This window comes from Corvus hawaiiensis, chromosome 5 (genome assembly GCF_020740725.1).
Source record: "Corvus hawaiiensis isolate bCorHaw1 chromosome 5, bCorHaw1.pri.cur, whole genome shotgun sequence".
NCBI lineage: Eukaryota > Metazoa > Chordata > Aves > Passeriformes > Corvidae > Corvus > Corvus hawaiiensis.
The window spans coordinates 61436664-61451925 of record NC_063217.1 but is presented as its reverse complement, the minus strand read 5'-3'; the positions used below and the strand labels follow the sequence as shown (position 1 = coordinate 61451925).

At 36.5% G+C, this 15262-nt stretch overlaps 1 protein-coding gene across 4 annotated transcripts in view; it reads left to right on the top strand.

Annotated features, from left to right (window-relative positions):
• The window catches only part of LRBA (LPS responsive beige-like anchor protein), a 373995-nt gene that overhangs the window by 238322 nt on the left and 120411 nt on the right, over positions 1-15262 (top strand). For all 4 annotated transcript variants that reach the window (XM_048304274.1, XM_048304272.1, XM_048304273.1 and 1 more), the window contains 2 exons: positions 13272-13389; positions 14340-14442. In XM_048304274.1, the coding sequence (XP_048160231.1) occupies positions 13272-13389; positions 14340-14442 (221 nt within the window). The remainder of the gene's footprint in view (positions 1-13271; positions 13390-14339; positions 14443-15262) is intronic.

Below are 15262 nucleotides of genomic sequence, written 5' to 3'. Positions count from 1 at the left end.
AACAGTTTTCTGAATGATAGGTTTCAGAAAAATTATCAAAACGGAAAAAAGAAATCAGTTGATGATTTGGATCAAATTCTGTGTATGCACAGTTCAGAAATTTGTAGTTTTACAGTTTGGTATGTTGATATGCCTCTCATATTTTAAGACACTGACTGTGTGCAGGTTTTGAATGCCAGTCACTATTTTGGCATTCATATGTGAAACTAGAAAAGATAATTTAAACTTGCAGGGTTTAGCAAATGATAAATATTTTGGTTGAATTCAGTGACTCTGCATTTAAGTGGATGACAAGCATAATATGTATTTTTGAGCCGAGATTAAATGCAATTTGGGAAAGCTGAAGAAACAGTGGAGCATTTCGAACTTTATGAAGATGAGGAAGCCTGAATTCTTGAGTGGCCAAATTATTTATTTCAATGGTAATTGCATTTGCTGTTCCAGGGCTGAATGTGCCATAAACACAAAGTGGTGGGAAGATGCCCTATGCTTTGGCAAAGCAGAGAACTTTTTGTATCACTGGGGTGCAAAACAAGCCTCCTTCTGGGCTGTGTCAGTGTTGGAGAAGCACAGTTTGAAAATGCAGGCTGGAGATCTTCCTCTCTAAGTGTAGGACCAGAAGCAGCAGTTGGCCAAACTACAAGAAATTAAAAGCCAAGACACTTTCAAAGATTAAAGAAGAAATTTTCAACATGCAACTAGGAACTGTGTTAGTGAGTTAGACTAAAACCATTCCATCTCCTTTACCCCTTCATTATTGTCCTTCTCCCTACCCTAGGTGACTTTCTACCAGAATACCTGTTGAACTCCAGCTTTACCCCATGGCCTCAAGCATGCTCCTTGGAGAAAGGAGGGCTTGGGGTGGCAGTAGGAAGTGACTGAGGATGCATAAGATGAGGCGCAAAGTTTGCAGGGCAGCCACCTGCAAAAATCCTTGTGAAACTGCAGGTTGAATGGAAGGTCATAGAGCAGGAGAGAGGCAATAGTCCTGGAATTGTCTGGGAAATAAGGCAGTCTTTTAATGGACAAGAGAGTTGGGGAAAAAAGGTAGGCCACTGAGGGAAATGTAAAATGATTTTATTATAAACTAGCTAGAGCTGTGTTTGCTTTAGCATAAAGGATAGTCATTACTTCATTTTTAAAAATCATTAGTGTGCATATATATATATACACACTGTAAAACTAACTGCTGCAAGCTTTTTTGATAATAAAAATTACTGTTCCCCAGTTCAATCTTCTTTGACTAAAGTTAGGATCCGTGATGTTCTTAGGCTTCTTGTAAGGTTAATACTAAATGAATCTTAAGTTTTTGTAGAATTGAAATGAGATGAAGCATAGGAAAATACCCTGTCATTGTAACAATTGTGCAATATTTGTGGTTGTATTTGTTTATTTTGATACACAATTTTACTGAGTCTGTCAGACCAGTCTTGTTTCATTGAGAAGGTGACCAAAGTGTAGGAAATCTTGCATCCTTTCTGTAAAAGAGATTACTGTCACGGAATTGAACAGAGCTAGAATTTCACCCACCCTTTTATTTTTTTTTGGAGGAAACAGCTCCAAACACATCATATTTGGGAACTTCTTTATATTAGATGGGCTCTTTTAGAAATGTCTTTTATTTTATTTTACTAATGTATGCCTGTATTTGGAATGATGGGGAGAGTTTGCAGAAACAAGTTCTTTGACTCTTATTTCAGTTACTGTTTCTGTAGAATCATATCATAGCATGTTTGCAAAGTGCATATGGAACACAGATAATATTCAGACAGGAGGCTGGTGATCAGAGTTAAATTACTGGGCTCTAAATTTTTCTACATCCACCTCTTTTCCTTCTTCACTTGCTCTGACAGTTATAGACCGTTCCTCTAATAGGGCTTGCATTTGAAGATAAGCCTGCATGTAAACAAATTAACTTTTCTTAAATGGAGAGCCATTTCATCTGCAATAATATACCAATTCATAAACTATCAGAAGCATATTTTTAAAAAAAGAGAAAGATAAATGACCCATTGTATAACACTTACTATTAGGCAGACTAGATGTCCCTGTGTTCTGGGAGATAAGGCTCTTGTATTATTACACCCTAATAAAATGAGTTAATGTTTTAGTATCAGAGATAAAAGGACAGTTGGATATATTTAATAACCAAACTGAGAAACACTTAATTTTAGTTGTCTGTAGCAATATAACACAAATTCCCCTGTAAAACAAATTGCACTTTTGGAATATACTTTAATGTGCATTCGACAAAGGAGAAAATGAGGTGATTGAAGTTCAATTTGTAGCATGTTATTAACCATTTCCGCTTGACTAGATGCGTAAAAGGATAATGGATGAAGGTTTTATTATTGCCTTTCTGCTAAAATGAAGTGGTGTAAAAGATAAGGTGATGAGATTAATGAACATAAGGAAAAGGTGTAATCAATCAAACTCCAACAGGGTGATGAGATGACAGTACTTGAGATTTGCAAGGATACATGTTTTTAAAAGTGGATTTTATCAACACCGACATTTTGTTTGGATGGAATGCTGAGAAGCAGATACATGCCAATTTTAGTTATTTTTTCATGGATTCAATTACTACTGTATTTGAAGCTTCAGCAGTTAATGTAACAAATTAAAGTTGTTAAGTCTATTGTTAAATTTAAAATCCACATTAAAACCCCCTATATGGATATTGAGGGAGGACAAGCAAATACAACTTCTATCAAGCAGGAACAATGTTTCATTGATCAGTATATCAGTTCTTCACTGGTGGAGCACTCCTAGGTGTGTCTGGACGAGTTATTTTTAGTCTGTGCTACTGCCTCAAGTTTTGCGTCCTTGTCATTTTGGCATTTCAGTCACTGGTTTTCATGCACTCAAGGAAGAGTGAGGAATGCTTTCCTTGCTCTGTAATAAGTTCTCAGACATTGTACTCCACAAGATTTCAACTTCCAACTCCTCAAATAGAAAATTGATTATCTTGTAGTGATAAATCTACCAAAGTTTCTAGCTGTAAATGTGTTCCCCTTTGTAGGATGAGATATTTCATACTTCAGATCTCAAATCTTCTTTCCTCTAACACATCTCTTAAAATTGTTACACACTTGAATATCTATAATGCTAACATGTTATAGGAAAAATTGATTACAGGTGTTTTACTGCCAGATCCCAGATTCTTAAAATTACTTGTAAGTACATCAGTTAGAAAAACCCCTAAAGGTAGATCTTCTGTCTTAAAAAAAAATTTAAATTTTTTTTTTAATTTTTAAATTTTTTTTTTTTTTTTTTTGAAAGAACACTGAGTTCCACACCAAATCACTTAAGAACTGCAAATGCCTCTGGAAAATCAATTTTTCTAATGCCTTCAGTTTCCTGCTCCTTTTAAAAAAACTTAAACCTTTTTCAAAATGTGGAACTGACTAGGAGGGGAGCTGCTATCCAGTTAGGCTCTTTTCCCTACTTGAAAAAAGATTTAAGAAGGGCTCCCACATCATTCTTTCAAATGTGGTAAATTTACTTGATGAGAGTTGCTGATTAAAATGCTGCCTTAAGTTAGTTTTTTAGATGAAACATGCACAAGCAGGATAAATTGCTGTATTTTTGCAAGGAACTTAGTTCTTGGCAGCACTTAGGCCAGGATGGATAGGATATTGCTATGGGGTTAGGGTTTTCTAAAAAGAAGCAGTTGAAAATACTTTTCCCTCTTGACTTCAGCATTTATGAAACACTGTTATGTACTGGCTGGAAACTGGGGCTTTGTAAATACTCCCACATTAGGCTTGACTTTTTCTGGCTCTTAGGAAAACTTCCAGTTGTGCAAAACAGCATTGTGGGTTTGAAAGACAAATGCATAACACAGCCCAGATTAAAATTCTTCACAAGAGCTAATATTTTCACATAGACTTACTGCCCTCTCTCCTCCTGTCATCTGCAGAATTCTTTGATAGACTTATTTTTTATTGGGCCCTCAGGAGTAGCAAGTTTTAGATTTAATACTCCAGGGGGAATGGCAAGGCAAATCATGTTGTTGGATCAATTGTTCAGCTATCCCCAGACTGCTGTCTGTGTATCTGTTACACTTGAATCACATTTTCAAGCCTTTCTTATCAATCATTTGGACTAGAAATGCAGTTTAATTTTCTATTGCATTTTTAAGCTGAAATAAGGGTTATGTTCTTGTTCTGTTACCCCAGAATCATAGATGTGGTTGTAGACCTCACATTAGCTGTGCCCCTGGCTTGCTTAATTTTGGAAAAGGGTTTTTGCTTGTAGGAATGCTTTAAAGCTGAATTTATATTACTTTACTTTCGCATGTACTAAAATGAATATCAGCAGTTATTGTATAAAACCTCCTCTTCACATGGTTTTTTGTTCTTTACAAACATGGGGCAAGTTTTAATTGGAAAAATTTTTCTGTGGATGATCTAAAGGGATATTCCCTTAAGTCACAGGCCATAACAAAACCTTGGTCAGTGACTGATTTCAGTCAGTTCTTTCATCTGAGAAATTAATCTACTTTTGCAGGAATATAAGACAAATGTAAGAATACAGATACAAAATATGAAGTACTCATATATACTCATGGGGGGCTTTGTTATAAAAAAGTGCACGTAGGAGACGTGTCCTTTGATAACTAAGAACAATTCCTCTGTTTTGTTGTCATATCTGTATTCTGCTTTGGTTTGTAGTAAATGAACTTGCAGGGAGAGGAAAAGGGCTTGAGCAGCGAAGGGTTTTATAGCAGTTCTGTGCTATCTTCCATCCCAGCTTCTGAAAGCAAGAGGGAAAATTTCTTCAGCATTATATACAGTCCCAGGCATCCCAAATGAGGCAAATAAATGTCAGCCCCGGCAGGTGCCCCAGTTCGCTTGAAGGGGATTTGGTTCCTGCAGCAGTTGAGAGTCTCTGCAACACAAAGGTGGCATTAAGCCATTTTTGCTTTCCCATCCCTTTGCAAGGGGCACCTTCTGTGCCACATCTCTCATGAAACACAGCACAGAATCTTCTAATGTAAGCTGCTGGCTTGGCAGCTTGGGAGTCTGACTTTTCTCCTTGCCTTCAAGAGGCACATCTGTTCTTCTATGTATGGGCTTGCTTCCCATTAATGAGCTGATCAGATGCAGTCTTTCTTGATGACTGGTATTCTAGCTTCCTGCCAGATGTGTGGGGGAGTTTTTGTTTTTGTTTTGTTTCTGACGAAGGGATATGAAGGTCAGCTTACAGTCATCGATTAAAAAAGAAAAAATCCTTTTTTTTGGCATTGAAATTTATTTTTTCATTGCCCATTTGCTTTCTGCTCCTCCTTCTGCAACATCAGATGGAAACAGCAGACACTGGACAGCTGCCAGTGTTGCAGGTGTGTTGGTTCCTTCTTGGTTGTAGTTTCTGCTTCCACTTGCATGTGTTCTGACTGGAGAGGCCTTTGCTGGGTACATGGAGTAGCAGCCCCTGGGAGAAGTCATATCCCATGAAGAAAGTGGTGAAATAGGCAGATGCAGGGCATAGCAGTGGAAATCTGACCTAACTGTTCTCATTTGCTGTTCAAAATAGGAATTTAAAGGGACATTTACAGCAAACATGAGCCTTATTTTTCTAAAACAGAGGCTCCCCAGGCCAGTGATCACAGAGACCAACCTGAAAGAGCTCAAGAAGTCTTTGGACAACATTCTCAGGCACGGGGTGTGACTCTTGGGGATATCCTGTGCAGGGCTGGGAACTGGAGTTCAGTGGTTCTTGTGGGTCTCTTCCAACTCAGGATATTCTGTGATTCCAAAAAAAAAAAAAAAAAAAAAAAATTAAATTCAATGTTTAAATACCTTTAAGAGACAGCAAAATGAAGATTTTTATTTTCTGTGCCCTGCCTTTAAGATGCTTGCTCCTGTTCCTTACCTTTCACCATACATAGTTAATAATACTGCTGTGGATAGGAGCTGCTGTGAGTCTGGCAATTGTCCACATTTTCAGACTCTGTGCTCGTTAAAGATCAGCCAGTAGTCTGATAAAGACTGTCCTCCAAGACTTTTCTGCACTAGGAATTTTATAAAAGGAGAGGGACCAACCTGATCTTTAAACTTAAAAACTTTAAACTTAAGAAAAAACCAAATCTGCAACCTTTTTGTCATTATAAAAAAAAAAATCTCTGCTTCATTCCTTTTCACTATTTCTCTGGTTCTTCCATCTTTAAACAAGGGAAAGCTTTTTAGGGCTTGTTTTGAAAACCTTTTTATTTTTTTAATTGTAGTAGCATTACAACATCATGACATGGTTTTGAGCCACTAGTCCTATATTGTCTTACTTCTATTAGGAAACTTTCTGTATGTTTTCAAAACATGGGTCATGGTCATCCTTATCACCTAGAAAACATAAACCTATTTTTATTTTCCTAATGGGAATACCAAGTTCTAGGGAGTGGGCTAAAAAATTTGAGGTTAAGTTTTAAAAGAGTTTTAATTTTATAACCTCCTTTCCAATAATAAAAAATTTCCATAATGAGTTCTATCTGAATTTGTATTTCCTTTTTTTGTTAGCTCACAAGGAGATGGGAAGACAAATTAATCGATCAGTTTTCACAGAGGGAAAATTTGGAACATCTAAAGCTTCCTGTTCTTTGTCTTTTAGTTTTCTGCATTAATAAACTTGAAGGTGAGCTCAATAACAAGGTAGCAACATCTGTGCTGACACAAAGTTATGCACGAGAAAAAGAAAGTTGTGAGGGATTTTTTTAAGCCGTCTAGACACCTGCTCCTCAGCTGGTTAGATAAAGTGATGGCAAATGGAATTTCCCTACCTAGTTTTCCAAAATTCTGTCTTACACAGAGTAATGATCATAGAATCCACCACTGCATCATTCATTATTACCAAGTCTTAATACTAATACTTTATTTCAGCATTTTTTAATGCAAATTGCACTATTTAATATCATCAGCTTCTTTTGACAGCTTCTACACAGTGAGAAATCATTTCATGGAATTCTGCTCACTGATGCTTAAGCTCTCTTCTTGAGCTTTTGCAGGTAATGTCATTTTTTCAATGTATACAAAATGAAATCAAAACAAGCTTTTTTAGTATTTGCACTGTGTCTGTTAAACTGATGGAATTCATTGACACATGAAATCATGAAGTTGTATGATTTAATGCAGTCCACAAAGACTATTCTGAGTTATTTCTAAATGATTGAAAGATTCTTGGTTATGATTTGTTGTCTGCATCATTTTACATAGCAGGTGTATGAAGTCTGGGTATGTATGAACATCACTGCTGTAGCAAATAGCATAAACAGGTAACCCTGATAGAGGAAAAAATGTTGCCCTTCTCCAGGTGTTGTAAACGTCTGTATGAGCCTTTGGTATCTACCTCTTGAGGAGCAGATCCAACTAACTCTTAAATCAGAATGTAACTAAATCAAGATATCAGTCAACTCCTACAAGAATCTGTGAATTCCTGCAATTCTGGCTCCTTTTTATCGTAAATAAGCCTGCTGTCATATTTTCCAAAGCCAGTTATAACTTCATGTCCTTAACCTTGCAGGGCTGGACAGCCACCCAAAGCTATATCAATTTTCTTCTTTTTGAACTTCCACTATCTAAGGCTGCATAATTTAACTTCCATAGCTGTCTTTTGCAATCAGATGGTCCTGTTCTTTGGGTTAATTAAATGTTTTCTGATAGTGGTAATGAACCCCTGCTCTCTAAGAGCCAGCAGGGTTAATCAAGAAGGAAAAAACTTTGTTTATGAGATCCAGTAGAAGGGAGGAAGATAGTTGGTACTAAATTTGCTATCATTGTGTGCAGATTCATTAGTCTCTGTGAGGTGTTTAGAACCACACAGTCATATCAGAAAAGTTCTGAAATACAGGCTCCCCCAGTAATTTTATTTCCAAGTTAGATTGGGATAATCGGGAGGAAGGTTACCTGTAGTTAGTAGAAGATTGCTTTCAGAAAATTTACATTACATGCTTTTTTCACACTGAAATATAGCTTAAGTGGCAGGATACAGGGAGACTATATCATTGTGCATTGCTCTATTTTAATAATGTGGGAAGTATTTTTCATGCCATCTGTGGTCTGTGACAGACTTTATTCTTATTATTCTTATTATTTCCAAGCATGTGGTGTTTTTATTTGTTTATTGTGTTGGAAGAAATTATTTCAAAACTGAATACAAATGGAACTAAATCCTAACAAAAGATTAAACTATTTACTGGTCCAGAGGCCTTAAGGTGTTTGAGGCTAATATAAACAGCATGATGTGAAATAGGAATTTCAGTTTGTGGTAAATCTATCTGTCCCCAGCAGCTTCAGATAAAATAATTCTATCCTTCTTGAGCACATCAATTCGCTAGTCGGTGGTTCATGTATCAAAGAGCATTCTGTGAAAATATCAATATCATTGGTTAATATAAATGAAATTAATTTTTAAAGCTGGGCTAAAGGTTGACATCTGAAAAATTGCATTACTTTGCAGAAGAGAAATTTCTGTCTTCCAGTGAAATTTCAGGTCATAAGGGCAAGTAATTTTCACAATCTTCAATGGGAACCAGTGAAATATGAACTTCATTGTCACCTAGCCCCAAAGCGATAAGATAAAATGAGCTGATACATCATTTGCTGTGGTTTTATCATCTCCTTCAGTAATTGGAAGAGAAAACATAAGAGTCCTTTACCACCCCCCTCCCCAATCCCTTCACCACCCACACCCAGCCATAAGCCATTTTGCTCTGATCAATACAAAGGTCACAGAGTATTTATTTATTTAATTTTTTTATGCTGGGTAAAACTGTCTGGTGGAACATTAAGGTAATGAATATGTTTAATTGAGTTTGTCACCCATGAAAATGCTGAACAGGATTGTGTAACAGACTGCATGCTCACAGGGAGGACTGGTTGGGAGGCTGCTGCTCTTTGCCTATGGATTTCAGTGGCTGATTTTGCAAATATCTGAGATTTAAAGCTAAAATCTTACTTGTTGTTTCTTTGAGAAATCTAAAATAAACCGATAAACAATTGTGATTCATTGAAGAGCATGTTGATATTTAAGATTATTAATAGTCTGATCTAATTCCCTGTTAGTTCAGTTGTACTTGGATGTATTTAAAGAAACAGCAGAGTAAGACCCTTTCACTGTGAATCCTGCAGCCAGGAACTAAATAATACCTGGACAGTAGAATCCAAGGATCTTCAGTTGCAAGGCTGAAGTTAAGGTAGAAATACAGGTTTCTTGTGAATGGAGGGTCAGATTTTGTAGCCTCTGAGTGCTGTAATTTTGCCTTCCTGAATAAAAATGACGCCAAATGACCCAGAATGCTGCTAGAATGTATTTATAAATTTTATGTCTCAACTACAATCAAATTAGAATGTAAATTAAATGCTCTATATTTTTATTCAGTGCTTTGTTGGTTTTTTTTTCTTTGTCTTACATTATAACTTGTTTAAAATTATACAAATGTGCATCAGCTTTTTAAATAAGCTATTTAGCTTTTATTTTACTCATGGCAGTTAAGTTGGCTGGCATATTAAAGTAATATAATTATTCAATTACTGTTTCAGTTCTATAACCCATTTGCAGACTTAATTACTTCTTAGCCTATTCACATTTTCAAGATCAATAGTACTTTTCTCTAAAATAAAATATATGATAGCTGATTGGCTTGCTTAACAGGTAAAGCAAAATGTTCATTTAGTCTTCAGTAAAATACTACTTTTCTAATTCAGGCGGCAGCTGTAGTGATGGGGTTTTTTTAACTATTTCATGAAGTCTTTTACAATAGACATTGTTTATGATCAACATTCAAGGAGGGTTTTGAAGAAAAAGTAGGGTGGGGCATTTGTATTAAAAAGTGGAAAATGACAGAGTAGCTTCTGAGTAAATGAACATTTTAATGTTGGGAAATTAGCTGATATGTGACTGTAAATTGTGAGGAGAGGACTTACTTATATATGATCTTAATTTGTGGTCAGCACTGTGCTACCTGAGTTTTCATGCAACTCTGATTTCAGAATCTCTTCCAAGTAGAATTTAAAGCTGGCTGTTCTTTACTCACTAAGTTCTTGGGGAGTTTCCTGCAGCTGTGCACTGTCGGGGCCATCAGCATGAATACAGGGGCTGGGTACAGGTTTAGACCTTCATTTCTAATACTTGAAGTAAAAGAAGGGACTTCATGCAAAGGTGAAAGTAATTTTGTATTTTTAGTAATGTTGCCATGATGTCTGTTCATCTGGTGTTGCCAAAGTCTGATTACAGAACAGTTTGTCTGATGAGATTTTTGGAACTGTAGAATTTTACAATCGGCTCATTTGTTTGTGTGTTTTTAAATGAAATGGGAAACGGTATAAGTTGTCTTTTCTCCTGTAAGGTGCTCTGTCTTTTGAAACAAATGCAGTGTGCAGTAGATTAAACTTCAATCTGATGTGTTGAATCAACTGAAATTCTGTAAATATTTCTCATGTGGGGAAGGCAGTACTATTTGTGTAGATTAAATTAGATTCTACACTCTCATTAGTCTCTGCTCCACAAGTTGTTCCAAAACTGGTGGTGAAAAAAGGCAGAAGTGAGTTGGTTTTAACCTCGAAATATTGTACAGTAGTATGAAGAAGATAGTTGCTCTTAAAATCTGATTTGAATGTCTGTGTAGTGTGGCTTATGGGTGAAAAAAGGCAAATGCAAAAATAGTTTTTGAAAGTTGTAATTCTGATGTCAGAAGTGATAACAGTGACTTAAAAAAACCAAATAGTTTGCCAGGATAAAAATGCTGAATTTATTTTGAAGAACCAGTCCGTTTCTGCAACTAGGAGTTTCTATTAATATTTGCTAGGGAATAAAAGGTTGTGCTGGGTTTTCATAAGGAATACTTAGCAGTGCACATGAAAGAAATGTGTTTGTCTTCTGGACCTTTCATCTGCTCTAGGTGGAGTGATGAGCGGGAGCGGGGGCAATGCTGCAGTTTCCAAGGCAACTGGTTCACTGGCGGGCTAGACCTCTGTCTAGGGTGCTGTCAGTGTGCCTGGAGTTTCAGAGAGCACAGTGTCCCAAAGAAGGTCTGCTTCCACCTAATCCAGTTTTAATTGAACTCCAGAGACTTTGAAGTGAGGCTGCGGAGCAGGCAGACCCTGCTCCAGCCCGGAATGAAGGCCTTGCCCGGCCCGGCCTCAGCTGCTTCTGTCTGCAGATGAGCTCTGTTAATGAGTGGTTCAGGGAATGGTTACAGTGGTGGCTGGTGGTGTTTCTGCAGCGCAGTTCCAGTTCCTGCTGTAAATCCTCTCACACTGAATTCGGTAACTTCATCGCGGCTCTGCAAGGTGCGCAATGCAAACCACCTCTGCTCTTTTCTAGTTGGTGCTTTTCCTTCCAGTTTTGAGGAGGTTGCAGGCAGCAAGCTCTGGGCCTTGTGCAGGGTTCCCACTCTCGCAGAAAATGCTCACTTCACAGGGTAAAAGTAATAATGATTTAGCATGCTGATTTTACTCACAGAGTCCACATAGTAAGTGTTTGAATTTGCCATGCACAGACCGATAGTGACAAACAGGCTGTTGTGTTTTAATTGTTACAGAAAAGTGGAGGTCACCACAGTGCTGTCTGTCTCAAAAAATCAGTCATTGCAATTATAAGCTCCAATTTCAAGATCATAAGATGGATGAATACCAGCGAAAAGTACTAAGAGATTTCTGTGCACGAGCACTGCAACTTTGTCTCCTTTGTTACCTCTTTTGATGTTGTGTTCTTAGAGGATATTTATCTGCATGTGACAAAAGCCACGCACAGTGGTTCTGAATAGCACCACAGAATTATACGAATCTGCTAGGTAGTGTGGATGGGTTGTGGATGTGCTATGGGAAGTGTCAGCGTGGCCCAAGTCTGTTGGTTCCTCAGTTCCAGAAATGTTTATCAACCACTGATAATCTCTGGTCCTTCCATTACATTTCTGGAATTTTGTACTGGAATAATTATGTAGTTTTTTCCTTCTCTTTCTATGTGTGTGTGTGTTTATGTGTGTGTGCTGGGAGCTAAGTTGACTGTGGCACTTGAATTGAGGTGAAGATGAGGGATTAAGTAAAAAGAAAGAAGGTGTGGGAGATGATTTGCTTTGTACGCTCTCATCTGTGCTATCAGTTTTTGGTTTGCCAGTCTTGTTTGCTTTTAATTCACAAAACTGGTACAGTATTTTATGCTTTACTGTGTAGTGCTTTTATAATGGTGCATCTGCCCTCTGTGCTACAAAAATGCAGTTTTATTTCTCAATATATGCTACATGTGAGGCAAAATCCTCCTTTGTTAAAAACCTGTAAATGATTGGTTTCATTAACAGTCTTTGTTACGTTAAGGGCTTGAATTTCACTTTTTCTTTTTTATACACAATATATTGCTCAAGTGAAGTTGTGGTAAGAGTGATGTTAACAAGGAATGCATCTGAGCCTCCTTTTATGTGATGGGTTTCTATTAAGTGCTTTTGTGTTTGCAAAAATTGACAAATCTCAGATTTTCCTTCTCCTGTGGTTTGTTAATCTGAGGCAGAGAAGTGTCCAGTTTCTCTGTCCGTTAACAGTTACGTAATTAAGCTTTGAAACGAAAAGGAAAAAGTGAAGCAACAAAGAAACAAAGTGGCTGAGGACTGAAAATGGGATTAGTTTGAATTGTGAAGGCAGACTAAGCATCTGTGTCTGTCAGATGGGATGACAGGAATTGTAACAAGTTATTTTGACAACCGCTTACTCCATAGAGAGATTATGCTGAGTTCATTTGCAGGTTTGTGTTTAACCTTAGCTGACAAAATGATACTTAACCTCTTATACAGCCAACCTTTCTAGTTCCAGAATTAATGAATGCTGCCTTAATGATAAACCTAAGGAACATTTTTTTTCTTTAAAGACATTTTTTCCTTGCTTATTTGTTACAGGCCTGTTATTACAAGGCTGAAGGGAGTGCAGATACATCTAAATGCTACTAGAAATACATTTCAGAATATGGTTTTATGCTTTGCTGAAGTGCTAAACATTTAAAAATGTTTTTGAAACTCTGAAACTGTTAAGGAAAATAAGACAGTTGTCTTTAAAGGGAAAAAATGCAAGCAAATTTTTAAAACATTTGACATGAGTAGTTGAATTTGGGAGTGCAAAAAATGCATTAGAGATTCATAGCATGATTTGAAGTTCGAGCATATTTTAATTTTACTGCAGGTTTTGCACATAATTGGTAGAATCCATGTTTGTGGGTCAAGGAGTTTCTCTTTTGCAAGGTATTACGTATCCAGCCAAGATACTTAAAACATCCTCTCTGTCTGTTTCTCCTAGATTCTGGCATATACAGAAGGGCTCCATGGAAAATGGCTCTTCTCAGAGATTCGATCTATTTTTTCCCGACGTTACCTTTTGCAAAATACAGCACTGGAGATATTCATGGCAAATAGAGGTACGGTGAGCCTAAAGAAATGACGAGTGTGGATGTGGGGACATGTGCATTTTTGATGTTTAGTCATGGATTTGTGTAGGTAGAAGAAGGGCTTGGATTAATTGTCTCATTATTTAAGTCAGTACGTTTTTGCAGTTTGGTTTCTACTTACAATTTTTTGTTTCAATGAGAAATTATGATCAAGCATGAAAACTGTGCATTATCAATGCCTCACTTTCATTTATATCCACGTTTATTTGGCATTCTTTGGGGACTCCTGCTTAAGGCATTCCTACCTCTGATCTGTTATGCATGCAGGATTTTTTCTGTCTCCTTGGAGGGTTGATAGTTGTTAGCTGGACACACCAAGAACAACAGAATGAAAGAATTTCACTACTGGATTAGACCAGTGACTATGCCTTCATGCTTTATTTAAAATGCAAAACGTTGTTTTGGTAATGATATTGTCCAACAAAATATTAATCATATGCATAAACACTTGTACTCTCTGAAGTCATCAGTGGCCACTGGTGATACCATAATTAGATTGTTAGCTCGATTTTTAGGTTGCTGTTTCGTAATTTCACATATTTCAGACAAAATATGAAGGTAGCATTTTGAAGACTATGTTAGAAAATATCTAGAAAGTAAATTAGTAAATGTGTGAACCAGTAAATACATACTTTTTAAGATTAGTTCTTGATAGTCAATCTGTGCATATAGGTTTAATTTCTATTCATAAAGGAAAACAAATGTAGACCTTGTAAGATTTGTTGGAGTGACAACTTCTGTTGAAATTCCTGTTAGTGATATACAAAAGGAGTTCTGGAAATTAAAAAAAAATATATCTGCAGCAACCTGAAAGAAACTTGGCTAATCTGTTGAACACCTGAACTTTCGGTTGCATTGTATTGGTCAAGAAAGCCTAAAATGTGTAAAATCATGCTGTATTTCAACTCTTGTATTCACAGTGGGAGTCATGTTCAACTTCCCTGACCAAGCAACAGTGAAGAAAGTGGTTAACTGTCTACCTCGGGTTGGTATTGGTACCATCTTTGGACTACCCCAGACCAGGTATTTTAGAATTTGAATTAATTTTATCTGTCAATTCTAAGAGTTCTTTATTTTTCATCAAACCTGCCCACATAGTTTACAGAACATGGAGCAGGAAACCCTTAGGGAGTATCTTGATTGTTACTTTAAATTTTTATTTTCAATAGACTTCTGTACATAGGAATGGGATTAAAACAGTTTGGGATGTTTTTTGTTGTGTTTTGTAGGTGTTTTTTTTTTTTAATCCAGTCCAGGAAAAAAAAAATCTCTTGGATTGCAATTATAGGCACTTTGTAAGAACATCAGGATTTTTATTTACAGAAACAAATTATGTATGAAAAATTTTAAAGATACATTGAAGACACAATTGCTCAGTATTTCACATCCATTTGTTCGGATCAGTTTGGTTGCAACATAATGGAGGTTATTAAAAGAAGAAATCTGTGACAGTTTTCTTGAATTGTTTACCAGTACCTGTAAAAATTTGTTAACTAAAACTATATATAGATTTTTTTTTTTTCTCTTAAGTGATGTGGGTTTGGTATTTACAGATGTTTTTGTTATGAACAAAACAGTCTTGGGAATTTTATGATAAACTCTCGTCTGTTTGATTTATCACTCCAAGGAATGACTCTACAGTCTTCTTTCACAAACATTAGGAAATCTGGCATCAAATTCTAAAAGTTTGAGTTATTTATGACTAACTCCCCAACACTGCTCAGAATTTAAATCTCCAGAGGATGGGCTTCATAATGAAATTCTATCATCTTATCATTGTTTTCCTTTGTTCTTGAGGGATTTAAAAAAACCTCTCCTAAAAGATGACTTTATTCTTATGTGA